Source organism: Olea europaea, chromosome 11 (genome assembly GCF_002742605.1).
Source record: "Olea europaea var. sylvestris chromosome 11, O_europaea_v1, whole genome shotgun sequence".
NCBI classification, from domain to species: domain Eukaryota; kingdom Viridiplantae; phylum Streptophyta; class Magnoliopsida; order Lamiales; family Oleaceae; genus Olea; species Olea europaea.
Window position 1 is genome coordinate 25,514,039 of NC_036247.1, and position 19,424 is coordinate 25,533,462.

The window sequence follows — 19,424 nt, forward strand, 5'->3', positions numbered from 1 at the left end:
GAAAAGCCTAGATTTGTGTGTATATCTTCGCCGTGAAGTTTTTTCTTGTAAAGAGAGATTTTTTAGTACAACTTGCAGAATCTTCAAAATGATAGCTTTAGCAGAAGAAAATAGATGAGAGTTTAGGCATATTTGATGAATAATGATAAGTGAAAAAGTAGATCTTTTGGGATATATGTAAATCTGAAAAATGAATTTTTGTTTTTATTTCATTTTTTTCCTTTGTCAAAAGCGATCAATTCACGGGTCAAAATTTTTTTTTTTTTTGCCTTTTTCTCTTTATCTTTTTCTTCAAGGGACTGTGCTGGGGCCTCTCTTAAAAAGCTGTCTCGCTCATCAATTATACATGACATTAATGTAAAGATCTCACCTTAATTAAATTTTTAGTCTGTTTTTAATTTTTCACTCTCTCATTGTGTGTATATATAGGTGCATGGTAGAAACTACGTACATGTATATGTATTTTAAGGAAAGGCTTGTCACAGGAAGGGAAACGGACGCTAGAAATATTAGAATTCTGCAAAATAAAGCGTACCATTGCCAGAAATACTAGAAAAATATTGAAATCCACCGTATAACAAATAATTGAAATATTATTGTTTCAAAATGGTTGTAGGGCTTTCAAACCCTTAACACACATCTAAAGCGAGTGGCAGAACCAGCATGTAACAAGATGGGAGCCGCGCATGCTAGCTTCGTCGGAGTCTTCAATAGCCACTGAGCACCACTCACCAGAACTAGGTGGCAGTTGCAGAGCCAAACGGACGAAGGGAAGAAGATGATGAAAAATCTGAATTATTATTATTATCATTTTTTTTTTTTTTTTTTAAGTTTTGCCCCTTTGTTTGGGCTGAGAATTGGGCCTTTTTTTTTAAATATTAGGCCCAATATTCGGCCAATCCATGGAGATTAGGGGTGTAAGCGGTCCGATTTTACCGGTTTTTGACAAATTTTCAAACCAAATCGTTTAAAACGGTTTGAGAAAAATCCAAACCTAAACCAAACCATTTTAAACGGTTTGAAAAAAACTCAAACCTAAACCTAACGGTTTGATCCGATTTTAAACCGTCGGTTTCGCCATATATTTTTTTGCCTGTCTACTTTTATATCATTAATTTATTAAATTTAATATATATTTATAACTCACTAGTAATAAATATAAAACAAGCTAAGCCCCTATTTGAACCAAATTTTTGGAACAAAAAAATGAAAATTTGGATCATTATTCCACAAGTCCAGCCACCCTTGTTGACTTGCTATTTCATGTGTGGGACCCAACCTCCTCTCCAATAGTCAATTTTCTTATTATGATGATATGAAAAATATAGCTCAAACAGAGGCTAAATATATCTACTATAAATTTAAATATTAACTAAATCAAAGTAAAATCACAATAAACTAAAACATAGTTTTTTTTTCATTTTTGTTCACTTTTTTTAGATTAATGACGATACAATAATATTACAATACAAGTCTACTAAACTAGATATAAGGTCCAAAAAATATAATGATGTCTAACAAGATCTTGTGATCATCATATCTGAAAAAAAAAAATATTGATTAAACAAAGAGAATAACCAACTACAATAATTAAACAATTGTTTATAATATTTAAACATAACAATTATACAAGTTTGCGTTTGTATGATGTTACGAAACACATTTAATTTCAGATTCTTACCTTAGTTTGCTCCAAAAAATTATTGATCTGAAACTTTATTTGTAGCAAACATTATCACCAAAAGTCTAGGATCTCTTTATCTCCGATTTGGTATAATGGACTTCAATTCGACTTTGAAGAGGCGTGAAAAATCTGAAAAGAAGTGTGTGGTGCCGGTGGCTCAAAACTGTGTTGGATGTCGACTGAAGTTCATCTAAATTTTGAAGAGGAAAAAGACTTTTGATAGATTATGTTAGTCTTAAAATTATTAAATATATATTAGGATTATTGGATGATAATAATAATAATAATAATAATAATAATAATAATAATAATAATAATAATAATAATAATATATTTGTATTAGAAAATTAGAAATTGACAAAAAAAATACCAACAAATGACAAAACTATTGAATTTTACATATTTGGATAAATTTTCAAAAAATTTCATTTTTTTATTTTTTTATTTTTATATATTTTTTCACCGGTCCGATTTGGTTTTAAATCGCAATTAAAATTCTCAAACCTAAACAAAACCATTTTGACCGGTTTGATTTGGGTCAAAACAATTTCATTGATCGGGTCCACGTGGCACCAAACCGACGGTTTCTAAAATGCGGCTTTGATTCGATTTTTTTATTTTGCGATTTTTGCTTACAGCCCTAATGGAGATGGCTAATACCCGGCTATGTAACAATTACCAAACCCTTCATTCAGGCGTTAGTTCTCCACTTCTCCTTCTCCTGCTCTGTTGTCAACCCTTTGCGAAGCACCTAGACTGCAGGTTGCTGCTGTTGCTGTGTCGACAAGTGACAAGCTGACGCCGACTGTGTAAGCGCCTTTTTGTTCTTGTTTCTTCTTTTTTTTTTTTTTTTTGGTGAATACATTTATGAATTTGGAGAAAAAAATAAGAAGATCAGCTTTCCACCCATTAGTCATAACTCATTAGTTATATATATAAAAAAAAAAGGTTAAACTCCAACCTTCAGGGCCTCCACCGTCCTGCCCCTAGAGCATCATGAGGAATGTAAATCGCGGGATGTGCCCCAACAGGCCAGGGAACAAAAGCTTGCCTGTACACTGATACTCACAAAGAGTCTAATTCCATATCTCAAGAATCGAACCCACACTGCGACTACCAATAAAGCTGAGACTACTTCACTCTTGTCATTTGTACCACAGGGCTATACCCCAGAGGGCAGTTATATGTATAGTCTACGGACTTTGAAATTAAGCGTATGTTTGAGCCCCGTCCAAATGAATTTTCAGTCAGTTTCATTTTCTGAATTTGTGGGGGCCACATTGTCGGAAATTATGAGAAAAACACAGTAAAGTTGACTTTTGGAAAGAATTGCTGGTCCAAGAATTTATGTTCCCAGTTTACCCTTCAAAAAAATGGTGGGAGGTTATTTAAAATTGAAGGAATGGAGGGTTACTTTTGGAAATTGGTTTTAAAAATTGAGGGTATTTTCGACATTTGAATTTAAAAGTTTTTTGCAACAATTATTTTGCCTGACAATACACTGTGCGCTACATAATTTTTTAAGAATTAAAGTACTATTGAAAGATGAGAAAGCTCAAAAAAATGAGATTCAAACACACGCTAAATTCTACACCGGTGAAAACTGTTAATGAATTTGACAAGATGTTGGACAGTTGGAGTGATTTTAACGTACTTATTAGATTAATACCTTTTTAATTGAGCACTTCACTCATTTAGTCATTTATGAACTTTTTTTTACGCATTAGATTAGACGTCTTGTGGAAAATGATTGTCGAAGGTCAAAGGTCAACGGTTCGCCTTAACTGACCTCCGATCCTAGATTTGTCACTGTCTAAAGCGTCAGAGTGAAACCATAATTCTGTAGATAAATTCAAAATAGAACTAGAAAACTGCAAAAACAACGAAAATACCATTAAACTATTTGAAAAAGAAAAGAACATACCTTTAAATGATGGAATTTGACCTTGAAATTGTGAAGTACTGAAAAACGCTTCCAAATTGCAGTCTCTAGCGTAAATCTAATACACGAGCGCAAAGTTATGTACATTTTTAACGATTTTCTCTTTTAACTGTTCCCATCCGGCTTATCTTGGGATGACAAATTGTGTAAGAAAGGTGATTCGAACGGGGGACAAAGCTGTCTCCTTTGTGTAGGAATATGAATATATACACAAATACAGGCATAATTCCTTCTTCTTAGGAGAGTGGTCTCCCTGAAGATACGTATAATGACAATGCTTTATTTTCATGGGAAAAAGTAATGTACTGATCAAGAATGGGCCTTGGGATTCTAGTACACACACACCTTAATGTTAAGAAAACGACAAATATCCTTGGGAAGTGTCGATTTTGGTAGTATGGTTACAGCATTTTAACAGTGTAGGGTTGAAGAAGAAGAGTGAGTGGTGAGCCGACAAGGACTTGAATTTGACACTGGTCAAATTTGTCCTGTCAAAATTCAAGGGTTATACTTTATACACCAGATATATCATTTATCAGATCCATTTGTTATCTAGACAAAACCCTAGTGCCTTCATAGTATTCCCCACTATCATTAATGTTCTGGTCATCAATCCAAAATGTATGTGTGTGTGAGAGAGAAAGATGGATGGTGTGTTTTCGCCCCTAAAAAATTAAAATCAAATTTTTAGCCAATTTCAATAAAAGTTGATAAAATGTGTGATTAAAAAAAATGGATCTCATAAAATATATGATTAAAATTAATTATTAATTTTGAGTTAAATTAAAATTTTAATTTTAATTTTTACCAAACTAGAGATCTATGTAGATGTGAGAGAGAGAGAGAGTAGATTACATTGAGATGTCCTTCAAGTTATAGTCGTGTATCAAAAATGATTGTATTTGCAGCGAATCATCCAACAATAATATAATAATTGACATAATTCATAACATAATAACACATGATATCTTATCACTGGACAATTTAAAATATTTTATCCATTTATCTACCGTCATATACACATCTATCAACTTCTCTGTCAATTTTCTTCTTTCAAAATAGATTACTCTTTTTGCTGCTTGTTGCATAGTAATTCCTCTGCGGCCCATGCTTTCTTCCTTCGAAGACTGCCACCATTTTTTTGGCTTTAAGGATGGATACTATAGTGTCTAAAAAATGATGTTTTCTTACGTATGTTGTTGGATAGATTTCCCTTTTTTTTTTTTCTTTTTTTCTTTTTTTACAAACTTTTGGAAAAAAAGGAAGATTTCATTTAATCAAGTCATCCCTAACGATAGGAGAATACAATTTGTCCAACAAATTAAATACATACTTAAAACTAGCATAGGATGCAAGAATGGGTCAATCTATTTTTATAAATGCATACTTCAACTAGCATAGAATACAAGAATGGATCACTCTATTTCTATATCTGAAAATAAATTGACATGAACCACAATTTACGTCTCTCTTGGAGCCATGCTAAAGTCTGTTAAAAAAAAAAAAAAATAATAATAATAATAATAGTGTTTAACTACCATCAAAACCTTTTTAAACTTAGCCAAACACAATTTTAAACATATAAAATTAGTTTACCAATAAGAAGTTTTAACTTCTTTTCACTTTTGTCAAGCTCGCCTCAATGTGTTTTAAATAGAATAATGCTATGTATAACACTAGTAGGTCTACAACATGAGCTTAGATGTCAATAAGTGATATATCTAATTAATTGTGGGAATGTGAAACTCATTTATCTAGCATGACCAGTACTAAATCACCAGTTAAGGTTACCCTATATAATATGTTCAATAAAGATTGTAACTCATTTAATTGTATCTCTAATTTAATTTGTCTTCGTGTCAGCTAGACTAATGTTATAATATCGATGGTGCTAAATATATCGATGATGCTAAGTAGTTTAACTTTTTAATTAAGCTTATCATTTAATATAACTTTGCGTCATCTAAACTAATGTTGTTGTAATTTGAACTAAATTCTAATGGGTATTAGAGTTTTGATTAAGAAGATTTTGAAGAGATCGAATTCTGGACAGAGAAGAAAAATCGCTGCATTTTTACTAGCTTAACGCTCGAGCAACATCACCGAAATTTCAACAGTGACTTGGCTCCAGCCCACCACTTAAGTGATGGAGCTGCCACTCACCTGGACTCCTATTCATTTATAACTTGGATTTTAGGGTTTATATATAGTCTCTATAACTTGTATTGAGTTTATAACATTCATATAATGTCTTAAGAGCTTTAGATCATAATTGAGAGTATTGGAATTTTGTTATAAGTACAATTATTATTAATTATAGTGAAATTCTCTTCATCTGTCCCTGATCTTTTCCCATCTTGGATTTCGACATAAATTTTTGATGTTCTTGTTTATTTCATTATTATCATTATCTTGCGATCAATTCATAACAAAGAGTATCAGAACAAAGTTGATTATTCCACATAGCAACGATAAAATATGATATTTTATTATTGGATCAAAGCACGAGATTTACTTTATGACAAGTAAAGATGCAAGCAGTTCCCATGTAGATGGATTTGGGGAAGCATTTCTTGACTTTGATAAGATGATTTCAACCTTGACGTGGAATGAAAAGTAGCTTAGGGATCGAAAAGCCCAATATCAAATTCATCTACACCAATCAAATCAAATTCTTTAGTATGTTCTAAAGAAAAAAGTCTCGTTGTGCTATGGTTGAAATTGGAACAGCTTTGTATGACAAAGAGGTTGACCGGTATGTTACACTTAAAGCAATGCTTGTATTATCATCGGATGTCCAAAGGTACGCCATTGGATGATTACTTAACTATGTTCAAAGAAATCGTGGCTGATTTGGAAACATTGGAAGTTCAGTATAATGATGAGGACTTAGCGTTGATGTTGTTGTGTTTTGTTGTTAATATTATATGTGACTTTTACAGATACTATTCTTCATAGCTCATTATAGATGACGTCTATGATACTTTACCTTCTAAGGATAAAATGAGGCATCTTACAAAGGATCTGGGAGCCAATTTGAAGGTCTAGTTGTTCGTGAAAAAATCAAGATAGGAATCTTGGTAGAAATATAAAGAAATCCAAAATGCATAAGCTTATCACTTTTGTAATTAAAAAAAAAAAAAAAAAGCTAATTGCTATGCTTTGAAAAACACTTATAAGGCTATCGGTGCTATTGATAAAGGAAAGCAATTTGAAAACACAGAGGAGGCTAATGTTGTGGAAGATAGACAAAATAAATGAAAGCTTTTTGTGATTTCTAACATTGGTTCCAAATCTTGTGAGGGATGGATTCTTTACTCAGCGTGTACTTTTCATATGTGTTTCAAGAGGGACTAGTTTACAACGTATAAATAGTCGTAAGAGGTGTAGTCATTATGGAAAACAACACGCCTTGCAAAATTGTCGAAGTTTGTACAGTCAGAATCGAAATGTTCGAAAAGCCACTAGACTACTTACAAATGTAAGTCACAATCTAGAATTGAAACGAAAACTCATATCTTTAAGTACACTTGACTCAAACGGTCATAAATACATTGGTGAATGTGGAGTTTTAAAGGTGAGTAGAAGTGCTCTTATTTTCATGAAGAAACATAAAAGCTTCAAATAGCTATACATTCGCAATGTTCTATAGTTATAGGGGATGCAGCAATTTCAACTTCTTTGATAAATTAGAAAGTTACAAAATTTTAGCATATGCGACTTGAGCATATGAGTGAGAATGATATGGTAAAATTGAGTAGGAAGGGACTTCTTGATGGGTACAAGACTAGTAAGATGAAGTTTTTAAGCATTGTGTCTTTGAGAAACAGAAAAGAGTTTAGATTTGCTAGATGAAGACACAACGCGAAGAGAACACTTGAATATACGCATTTAGATCTTTAGAAAGTGGCAAGAGTGTCTACTAAAGGAGGTATATATTACTTGTTGATAGTAATTGATGATTTCTTCAGCAAAGTTTGGGCATTCTTCTTAAAACACAAGAGCGATGTGTTTGGGACATTTAAGGAGTGGAAAAGTATGATAGAAAAGCAGAGATGAAAGCATGTGAAATGTCTATGCACAGTTAATAGGTTGGAGTTTTGTTCTGATGAATTTAATAGTTTCTGCAGGGTTGAAGGCATCTTAAGACATTTTACAATACCTGGAATTTTGCAATAGAATGGTGTGGCAGAACTGATGAATAGAATAATGATGGAAAACGATCATTGTATGTTTTCGAATTCTGGGTTACCTAAAACCTTTTGGGCTGAAGCTGTTACTATTGCTTATTTTCTGATTTATAGCTCAACCTTAGTTGCCTTTGAAAAAAGATACCAGGAAAGATATGATCTGAAAAACCTTCTTGTTATTCTGATTTGAAGATTTTTAAGTGCCTTGCTTATGCTCATGTGGATAATGGAAAGTTGGAGCCTAGGTCTAGAAAGTACATCTTTCTTGGGTATAAATCAAGTATGAAAGGGTATAAGTTGTGGTGTCTTGAGAATGGAAAGGTTGTAGTTAGTAAAGATGTAATGTTTGATGAACTTGCTATGGTTCATGGTTCGCCTCGTGGGGATTCTGATAAAATTAAAGAATAAAATCATTCAACTCGTGGAGTTGAAAATTAGTTCAAATAACAATTAAAGGTTTCAGAACAGTCTACATCAAATCAATTTAGTTTAGAGCTGACAGACTATAACACTTTGCTTACACCACTACCAACTCCACATATTCGATTGTCAAAGATAAATTTACAGAAGGATTAAACCTCTATAGAAATATAAAGAGGCAGACTTGGTAGCTTATGCATTAAGTGTGGTTGATAGTATCAATTCTACTGAGGAACTTGCTACATATTCAAAGCTAGTTGATTGCAATTATTCTAGCTGATGGTTGATTGTTATGCAAAAGAATAGGGAGTCATTGAATAAAAAATAGTATTTAAGACTTCGTGAAATTACCTAAGAATAAAAAGATTGTTTGCTGCAAGTGTTCAAAAGAAAGCAAGAGACATCAAGGATTGAAGATGCAGATTGGTGGCAAAGGGCTACAGTTAGATTTCAAGTGTTGATTACACAGATGTGTTCTCACTAATTGATGATTTAGAGATTGAGCAGATGGATTTCAAAACAGCATTTTTGTATGGAAAACTTGAGGAGAATATTTACATGTTACAACCAGAGGGTTTTATAGTTTTTGGAAAAGAAGATAATATCCTTGTATGAAATGAAGCAGTCGCTGAGACAGTGGTATAAAAGGTTCAATTCATTCATAGCTACCCATAATTTCATTATAAATAGTTATGATAGTTGTAAGTACTTCAGAATTGGAGAAGGTGGATCGATTACATATTTGTTATTATATGTCCACGATATGCTCATAGTAGCCAAGGACAAAGTAGAAGTAAGAAAAGTAAAAGCTCAATTTTGTGAGAAGTTTGAAATGAAAGACTTAGGTGCAGTAAGAAAAATTCTTAGTATAGAAATATTGAGGGATAGGAAAACTGGCAAATTGTATTTGAGTAAGAATGGGTACATAGAGAAGGTGCTTCATATGTTCAATATGCTAAATGCAAAGGCAGTCAGTACTACTTTGACTGTCCACTTTAAATTGTCATATGGATTGTGTCCTCAGTCAAATGAAGAGATTGATTATATATTTTGAATTCATTATTCTAACGCAGTAGTTTCATTTATATATAATATGGTTTGTACAAGATCATATTTGACATATCCAGCCAATGCAGTTAGTAGATACATGGAAAATCCTAGCAAAGAAAATTGGAAAACAGTGCAGTAGACATTCAAATACTTAAAGGGCTCTATGAATATTTGTTTGCATTTTGGTGGAAATATAGATTGGATCATTGAGTATTTAGATTCAAATTAGGCAATAGATCTTGATAAGAGGATATCACTTATAGGATATGTGTTTACTATTGAAGGCTGTGCTATTAGATGGAAAGCTACTTTGCAAAATACAGTAGCATTGTCAACAATGGAGGTAGAGAACATGGCCATTACAGAAGTATGTATGAACACTATGTGGTTGAAGGGATTGATCGGTGAAATAGTGAAGACTTGAAGATATCTATAGTTTATTGTGATAGTCAAAATGCCATCTTTCTTACTAAAAACAAATATTTTCACGAGAGGATTAAGCATATTGATGTGAGGTATCGTTTTGTGCATGAAATGATTACTCGTAGTGATATTGTAGTGAGCAATGTTATACCAAGGATAATCGTGCTGATATATTGACAAAATCATTTTCCATTGATAAGTTTGATAATTGCTTGAAGTTAGTTGGTGTTTGTCATTAATTTAGACCATTGGAGCTTGTTTGAAAAAAGTGGAGTGATGTTTGCTTTGATGATACATGTTTGAAGTCCCTTGTATTGATATTTGGTTCAAAGTGCAGATTTGTTGTAATTTGACCCAAATTCTAGTGGATATTGGAATTTTGGTTGAAGTAGTCTTAAAGAGATCGAATTATGGATCGAGAAGAAAAAGTCGCTACATTTTCACTAACCTATCACTTGAACGACGTCATCAAATTTTCAAGTGAGAGTTGTTGCCTGCACGGCATTCGAGCGATGGAGCTGCCACTCACATAGAGTCTATTCATCTACAACTTGAATTTTAGAATTTAAATATATATTCTACTGCTTGTATTGAGGTCATAATATTCATAGAACATTTTTGAGAGTTTTAGCTTTTAATTGAGGGTATTAGAATCTTGTTGTAAACACAATTACTATTAATTAGATTGATATTATCCTCTTCTGTCAATAATTTTTCCATCTTGAATTTCCACATAAATTTTGGCATTTTTGTTATGCCACTGTTTATTTCCTTATTGTCATTATCTTGTGACCAAATCATAACGATTATAATACCAATAATATTAATAGCATTATTGTTTCAAATACGCAATGTCTTGGTGAAATCAGCTCATAGCAAGTTTTATTAATGTAACACGCGCACACAGCCAGACAGGCTTAAGCTAATCATTTGCTATGAGTTAATTGAAAATTTGTGTTTAATTTCTTATATGGTTTAGCTAAAAAGTTGATAAAAAATTTCTTAAATCCTAGTCAATAATCAATTTCAGTCGCATATTTTATGAAATTCACAACTTTTGTTAATTTTTCAATCAGATATTTTTATTAATTTCTATCAAAATTTACTAAAAATTTTGACTTTAACAAAATTTAACAGGAAATAAACGATGTGTTACATCCATAAACAACCCCACAAATCTCCACATAAAAATAAATAAATAAATAAATAACGTATTGTATGCACCCCAAAAGCTTATGTATTTTCAAGTTGACAAGCCTATAATATTAAGGGAAATTGCAGTCACGGTACCAAACCTTTCGTTTATTAGCAGACTTTGCCCAAACCTTTCATTTGTACCATTGTGAGTACCAAACTTTTAAAAAATTCGCAGCCCAAGTCCAAATTGACAGTTTCTGTTAGTTTGACTACAAAAACTGTTAGTTGACCCTAGGAATTAAAAACTTTATTATTTTCCCCAAATAACGCAGGGACATTTTGGATAAAACACATTTTTCCTATTAAATAAAAATTTTAAAAAAAAATAAATAAATAAAGTCACAAACCATCTCCATCTCCTTCTTCCCCAAAATCAAAACAACTCCACCCAACCACAGTCGTCGCCGACAGCCACCACTACCCACCCAATATCGGCATCACCGCCACCCTTTCATCAACCATTTCTCAAGATGGTGTTAAATGAACTCACTGGGTCACTTCCGAGTCTCATCGATTTGTCTTCGCTCCTATCTCTCCTTCTCAACAACAATTTCACCTCTATAGTACCTGAATTCATGATAGTAAGTTTACTTGGATTATAACCCCTTTTCATCCTAGGAAACTTCGGAGTGTCTTAAGAGTGCTTCAACATTGCAAATATTTTCAGCAAATTCTGCTAATATTTCTGGGATATTACTTGACTTTCTTGTGGGCGATACATTTTGGACCTGGTAAATTTGCATTTAGCCTTCAATTATCTCGTCGGTTATGATGTTCCTTAAACTCACTGGGTCACTCTCGAGTCTTGTCGGTTTGTCTTCACCCCAATCCCTTCTACTCAACAACAATTTCACCTCTATACCACTTGATTTCTTTACTGGTATGACTTCATTAAAGAAGGAGATGGGAATGGGTTATTGCTTGAGAAATGGTTTAATTTAGTTAAATGGCTTGGATGGTCGTTCTTGAGGGAGAAAACGGTAGTTTAATTTGGTGGGTGTAGCTGTAGCTGTGGTTATGGGAGACGATGGAGGGTGGTTGTGGCAAGTGACGGTGGGTGGTGGTATTGCGACGATAATGGTAGATTGTTTTGGTGGGATTGGGGGATGGGTGTGGAGGGTTTGTGAAGGAGGTGACCCATTTTCCATATTTTTCTTTTTTTATTCTTTTATATTAAAATAGTAAAATGGCTATTTTACCCTTGTATTATGTGGTCAAATTATTAAACTTTAATTTCTGGGGTCAATTGACGATTTTGGTAGTCAAACTCACGGAAACCCTCAATTTGAACTTGGACTACGAATTTTTTAAAGGTTCGGTACTCACGGAGGCACAAATGAAAGGTTTGGGCAAAGTTTACTAATAAACGAAAAGTTTGATACCGTGGTAGCAATTTTCCCTAATATTTATGGTTGTATAGGAATAAAGACATGCTTATATATCCTATACATTTTGAACCAAATATACTTTCTACTGCTTTTTATCCACTAACTAATTGCCTACTTACCTAGAAGGCTACGAAGAACACAAGGTTTTGCTGATTGTTTTGGATTACGCATGAAACATACACACACGCAGTTGTGTATTTGTTAAGAGACTGATTTGAAGAATGAATATTAGTCAAAATATATAACCAAAAAATGTCTGTACTTATTAAAAAAAATTGTTTAATAGGATAAATATCTAATTTAGTAATATTAAAAAAATATCACCCCCTTCACAAGTTATTTTTTAATGAATAATATTATTCGCAGTCACTCCACGCCAATACACATGGCAGTTAATTATTTGATGCATGAGTCAATACACAACTGCTATGTTAATACATCAAACAATCACCTACTATGTGTATACCATGTAGGACTACTTTCTTACTAAGCGATTATGAATGACATTACTGTTTTCTAATTCACAACTAAATGGCAAGCTACCTAAATTGTCACACTTATGTTGCACAATGATTGCGACATGAAGTTTCTTTAGTTGTCATATATAGAACAGTTTAACCTCAATGTCTAATTAAATTACTTAACAATAGTAAAATTAGACGTCTAATATTTATTTTGAATGTAATTTTTAATTTAGATGAATTAAATCGACATATAGATTAAATAACAACCAAATAATTAGGCAGAGAATCAAATTATTGGATTTAAATCCAACAAAACGATGTATTTAAAAGACCACAGTAATTCCATATTTTTTTTTCTCTTACTTTACTATACACAAATATCATTGCTGCTAAAATTAATTTCTGTATTCTTTGCAATCACAATAACTTTCGAATAATTTTTGGAATTAACTTCATTTATGCGTTAACAAAGTAATTTGAATAAATCCTACAATCGAGTTCATCGATAGGCTTATATATAAAGCAATATAATAACAAATTTTAAAATTTCATTTAATTTTACGACATGATTCTCAACCCTTTAATGTTTTACAATTTGTTTTAGTTAATAACTTTGCCAATTGCCGTACTTTACGGGCCTTTGTTCCCATGCATGACCACTGCCTTTAAAGTTAATTTTGTTTGTTCAAATTACTAGAAAGATGAACGAATTGTTGTCGAAGTTGTTGCTTTATATTGAGAATTCCAGGAGTATCAAATATTTAAGGGAAAAAAAAAGAGAGGAATACTTGAAACTCGAAAGGAGTAAATAATTTACAAGAAAATAGTTCAAGCTGAGCTTGATTAATAATATAATTTAAGTTTCATCATATATTCTCCCCCACATAGCCAAGAAATTCCTGCAAAATAAAGCAAATCTGCCTCTTAAAATTGAGATATCCTTGGAAAAGCTTAATTAATTACTGCAATTTTATTTTATATATATATTTATATATTTATATACTTATTACTACTGCATGGACTCATCATCTTGTTCAATTTCTGATGCAGGTTCATCTTCTTCTTCAAAACCATCAATTCCCAAAGCTCCATGGCCATACCCAAAAGCTTTAATATGATCTTTTAAGGATCTTTTGTGCTTAAAATCAGAACCGCAAATGCAGTACCAAAGTTTACCACAATTCTTTTCGTGGGTTCTCCAATCTCCTCTCACTGCAAAAGCTTTGCCACATTTTCTACACATGAAAGGCTTGGTTCCATGCTTCCTCTTGTAATGAGTTTGAAGAGTTCTGAAATCTTTCAAGGGTTTTGCTCTTGGATGGTCAATGTGGTTTTTGCAACCAGGCGAACAGCAATAACAAGGGAGTCTGAGCATTCCTGTTGGTTGAGTGCCTCTTAGAGATTCAGGCCCTTTTCTATACTGTGATCCATGCCCCCACATGTGCATCTGCAGCAAAATTCAAAATTCCTAGATACAGATTAAAGTGTGACTTGAATATCATTTAAAATTCAGAATCATGCTACAGTGCCATAATTCTTAACATAATGCCACGGGACATTTTATCATTGAACTATTTTAAACACAGTTACCTTTTAAATCCAATCATTTGGCGCTACCTCAGATTATGTCACTGCATCTATTAAATTTCTTAAACAAAGTTACAAAATCCTAAAATTCAGGGGTTTGTTGAAGAATGTACTACATAACTAAAGTTGCCCTCTCACTAACCTTCTAGACGAGGTGTGTCAACAGTTTAAAAGTCAAACAATAATATGAACTGTCCAAGAATTACGATTTACACTAAACCTAATGAAAACAACAGATAATCTAAATTGTTCAGACCATAGAAAAACAAAAGGATCAAAGAAAATAAGTAGAAAAAAGATGTAAAGATGTGAATTCCGTAGGTCCGTTGTATAAAGATGAGCATAATTCTTCACGTGGAATACCTTTTTTGGAAAAGGTTACGAGTCCAAAAAAGAACTGTTGATCCGAAAATTGTGGTTAATTTCTTTCAAATAGTGAGTATATTTTTCTCCTATTAATTAAGCACTTTAATTAGGTACCATTATTGATTCTTTGTTCATAAGATCTAAACCGGAAGAAAAGAGATAACTTTCAAAGTTAAAAAGCGCTGGAAGGTTTAGGTATGTATTTTTCAAGTCAGTAAATTGATCTGTTTGCAGGCTGAAAGTGGGAATTCTCTCTTTCTTACAAAGATGATCTGTGTCTGATAACTTTTGAAGTTTCAGTGGTTTACAGAGTTAACCATTTGTAAGGCACAGACTTCGAAGAGGACTAAAAGCACAAGGAATATTGCCTGATGAAAGAATACTAATCTCAGTTTCAGATCAATAAGCAGGCTGACTAATTGAAACCTCCCACAACCCATGCCATATACCGGTATTGAACTCAAATGAAAAACAATAAACTTTTATGGGACATTCAATCCAAGAAAAAGAAGCTGAAGTCTAATTCTCTTACAACTTTGAATATCCCATAATTAACTGCAATCTTTTTTCCAGACTTAAGGTTTTGATAAACAGTTTGACATCTACTAAAAAAAAGGGGAATCAAAGATTAGAATAACATTCACTGTATCTAAACATATTTTTTGCTGAACTCACTTGCATGTTGTTGTATCTGTTGAAGGTTTTGAAGCAAACAGGACATGAAAACTGTGTTGGACCTATAAGAATCTGAGAAGGGGTAGGAATCCAATATTGTCCCTTGAGTCTGTTGATTGGATAACCTGAAACATCAGATTCTTCATCTTTAGTAGTGGTTTCAGAGAGTATAGATGCCAGATCAGCAGCGCTAGGGTTTGGTAACCCTATGTGCAGAGCAACAGTAACCCCTTCATTATCAACAGCAGTAACCCTATCTTCTGTCTCTTTGTTCTTGTCCAAATCCATGTCTGAATTCCAAAAGGGCTCTTGTTTTTCTTCATTATTTCTAGTGGGGCTTAAGCTCAGAAGGGGAAGAGCTTCTCTCACAGGAGATGAAGAAGGGGGGGTTTGACTGTTTGATGAGTACAAGTTGTGAATATATGGAGAACTCATCAGGTAATGAGGAGGACTTTTGGTAGAAAAATGGTGTAAAGGGTTGAATCTGTACCAGTCTGTGTAGAAATTTGAGCAGGGATTATCAGTCATGGTGAAAATGTGAGAGGAGAGAATAGTGGGATAGATGATCTTGCCTTTGCCTTTATAGAGAGAGAGAGAGAGAGAGAGAGAGAGAGCGTTGATGGTGGTAAGCAAAGGCAAAGCAAAGACATAAAGTGACTTAGGGAAAAAAGAAGGAATCAAGTTTATGCAATGTTTAGTCATAATTCATTGCAAATTAAATTTCTTGTTTCATTTTTATCTCTCTCTCTCTTCTCCACAAAAAGTGTATGCATGCAAACGTGTGTAGGCTAATGATATTTCTTTTTAATACATTAAAGATACAATAAAAGTAAACTTAAATTGTTCGAAGTTGAGGAGTACAATGTAAAAGTTAAATAATTGGATCTAGTATGTTAGGTTTAAATTTGTATTGGCTATTCTTTAAATAAAAGGATTATTATAAAAGAGTTGTAAAAATCGAAGAAATCAATTGGTTAATTGTTTAGTTGGATAGGGAGTCTTTGAGATCAATTATGGAACAAAGAAAATTGGCATCGCACATTGGTTAGACAACTACCCAAGTCTAGCTCGAGCAATCGCATTACAAAATCAACAAAAAGTTGTCGCTTCACCATCGCTCGACTCTCGCTTGAGCGATAAATCTTCCCTCCCTGACCACTCACTTCTAGCTTGAGTGGCGGTGTTACCAGCAAAAACCTAGTTCGCGAGTTTAATTTGTTTTATAATCCTAAACAACCCAAGTCTCCAAACTATAAATATTCAACCTCTAAAGTGGTTGATTATTATTTTCTATTTTCATAACATCCTTTAGAGATCAAACAACAATTCTATATCTTGAGATCAATCAACCACAAGTTAGGGAAAATATCAAAATCAGATAATCCAAAGCAGCCACTTTTAAATATAATCAAGAAGGTACTTCCTCAATAGCCTTTTTAGAGGTTAGTAAAATTTGAGAAAGGACGGACGAGAAGTATCGAAATAGTACAAGAATAAGGTATTCTTGGTGATCCACAAGAGATGAACAATTTGATAAGATCAAGAGCATGTGTGAGTGAAGCACGTTCTAGCGAGTCTTGGAGATTGCAGGTATTAGATCAGCAAGTCTAGTGGGATTTCTATGATGGATCATACTGTATGCTCCTATTATTTATAGTGGAAGTCACTAGCTTGATCCCGGAATTTTTAATCCTATAAAGATTTTCTCCGTCAACAAATCTTATGTTATTTACTGCTTTATTTACTAATGTGGCAATTCAACATAGTTTAAAATTAACTTGATTGACTAAACTTCTAGAACAATTAAAAGGTGACTTATTGCTTTTAATTGATAATTTTAATTCCTGGTTATGCACCTACTCACCCTCATCTAGGTGATTTTAGTGTTGAACTAGTAACATTCAATTCGTAAATTGGTATTATGATACATATATTCGATTTCTGACCCTAACGTAATCTAGATGAGTTAGTCTCTTTCCATGCCTCCATATTTTAACGAAAGCAATTATGCCTATTGAAAGGTTAGAATGAGATCCTTTCTTAAGTTTATGGATGAGTGGATTTGGTTTAGTACACATAATTGTTGGACTACCCATTCTCCTATCATTGCAGGTGTAGTTACCTTTACAGAGGTTGCCAGTTAGTCTAAAACTGAGTTAGATGGTGTAACTAGGATAGTAAAGGACTTAATGCCCTATTTATGAGCCATATCCACTGAAGAGTTTAGGAGAGTATCAATTTGTGAGACTGCGAAAGAGGTTTGGGATATACTTCAGACCATACATGAGGGAACCAAAATTGTTAAGAATTCCAAATAGTAGATGCTGACCACTAGGTTTGAAGAAACTAAAATGAAGGATGATGAATCATTAGATGATTTCTATTCAAACTTAAATGACATAGTAAACTTTAGCTTCAACCTAGGTAAGAAATTCTTGGAAACAAAAATTGGGAAAATTGTCTTTAGATCCTTACTTGAGAGATTTTGGCCTAAAATCATGAATATCGAGAAGAGCAGAGATTTAAATAGGTTAAGATTGAAGAATTAGTTGAATTTCTCCAAACTTATGAACTCACCATATTTCGCCTAAAAAGAACAAGTCCATTGCCATGGACACTATTAGAGAAGAAGAGTGTGACTCTACTAATACAAAGATCATTAATGATGAGGAGATAACTTATTTCGCTAAGAAATTTTGAAAAAATTTTATAAATAAGAAGAAGTTTCAAGAGATACATAGAGTTGCTCCCAATGAGTCTTGAAAGAGATCTCAATCTGTGAAATGTCATAAGTATCAAACTTTTGGTCAGTATAGGAGTAAGTATCCTAATAGTAAGAAAAATTAGGATAAAGCTATTAATGCAACTCTCACTAATGATGAGTCTAACTCGGATAATCAAAGTAAGAGGTCCACTCATGATGAGAGTGAGGAGTTTATGGTCTTCACTGCTAGGATTAGGAGTGAATCTGATAAGGACAGTGACAACGTTGATGAAGTAGATAATGGTGAGCACTTTGAGGAAGATTCTGAAGATGAGAAAGAGATCGAAGGGCTTATCATCAGTTATTTCAAGAGAGTCTTAAGATAAAGAAGATAAGTAAAGTCATTTTTAATAAGGTTAATGAACTTGAGCTAGAAAAAGAAAGACTTATGTAGCTCACCTTCAGGAATCTACCTTGTACCTTAGTAAGCTAAATTCTGTGAATGAATCATTACAAGCTAAAGTTAAGAATCTTATGAGTGAGATTGAGGAGTCCTTTAGAAGACATAGTGAGTTGAGTATTGTGAATGAATCCTTAGAAAATAAGGTTAAGACACTTGCGAACGATCTTGAAAAATCCAACACCCAATTTCTTTCATTCTCTAGTAGTTATAACAAGCTTGATAATATTTTAGGGATGAACAAGAGGTTTAGGATATAATTAAAGTGATCATAATACTGCTGGTATTTCCAACTCACTTTTGTCCCGATCATAACCAACCTAAGTATGTTTCTAATCTTGAACTCAAAGAATATAAGACAAATGCCTACTAGACAGCGTAGGACTTACCAACCTAGGAATAGATATCAATGAGTACATAACTTTGGACCTAGGTTTATCTCTACTTATTTCAATTGTGGTGACTTATGACATATGAGGCCTAAAGGTCATAAATTCCTGAATAGAAATAAAAATCAAAATTTCACTATAAATAGAAATAATGATTTTGATAGCCAGATTGACTTCCTTACTAATCAGATGAATCAATTGATTGAGTTAATGACACGAATAACTCAGAATAAGTTTCCACTAAGCAAGTCTGGGTTAAGAATAGTGATCTCTATGATCATAGAGATGCTCTGACTCAAAATAAAAGGATTTTTTCCTTGAAATTACAGTATGATATATGATATACTTGAACATGTGTGTTATTACAAAGTATGAGTTTAATTAATGTTCTGTAGTTTCTATTGCTTTTTTTTAGGTTTATGTGAAGTATTTAGTATAGATTTCTTCACATACCATCTGCATTGCACATACTATGATCTTATGAG

General features: G+C 32.9%; 1 protein-coding gene across 2 annotated transcripts; it reads right to left on the minus strand.

Annotated features, from left to right (window-relative positions):
- Window positions 1–13,569: 13,569 nt before the first annotated feature.
- Window positions 13,570–16,026, minus strand: LOC111403857 (zinc finger protein WIP2-like). 2 transcript variants are annotated; one of them, XM_023032491.1, is made up of 3 exons: window positions 15,387–16,026; window positions 13,762–14,205; window positions 13,570–13,657 (listed from the first exon to the last, which is right to left on the minus strand). In XM_023032491.1, the coding sequence occupies exons 1-2, from the start codon at window positions 15,912–15,914 to the stop codon at window positions 13,768–13,770; spliced, it is 966 nt and encodes a 321-aa protein (XP_022888259.1). In that variant the 5' UTR covers window positions 15,915–16,026; the 3' UTR covers window positions 13,570–13,657; window positions 13,762–13,767. The 2 variants fall into 2 exon arrangements, with proteins under 2 accessions (XP_022888259.1, XP_022888258.1); XM_023032490.1 differs by having other exon boundaries at window positions 13,571–14,205.
- Between the last annotated feature and the right edge of the window lie 3,398 nt (window positions 16,027–19,424).

Excerpts from the sequence above, each read along its gene's own strand:
- LOC111403857 (XM_023032491.1), bottom strand. The coding sequence starts at position 15,914 with ATGACTGATAATCCCTGCTCAAATTTCTACACAGACTGGTACAGATTC. Across the intron at positions 14,206-15,386 it reads ACAGATACAACAACATGCAA|ATGCACATGTGGGGGCATGG; the intron begins GTGAGTTCAGCA and ends ATTTTGCTGCAG.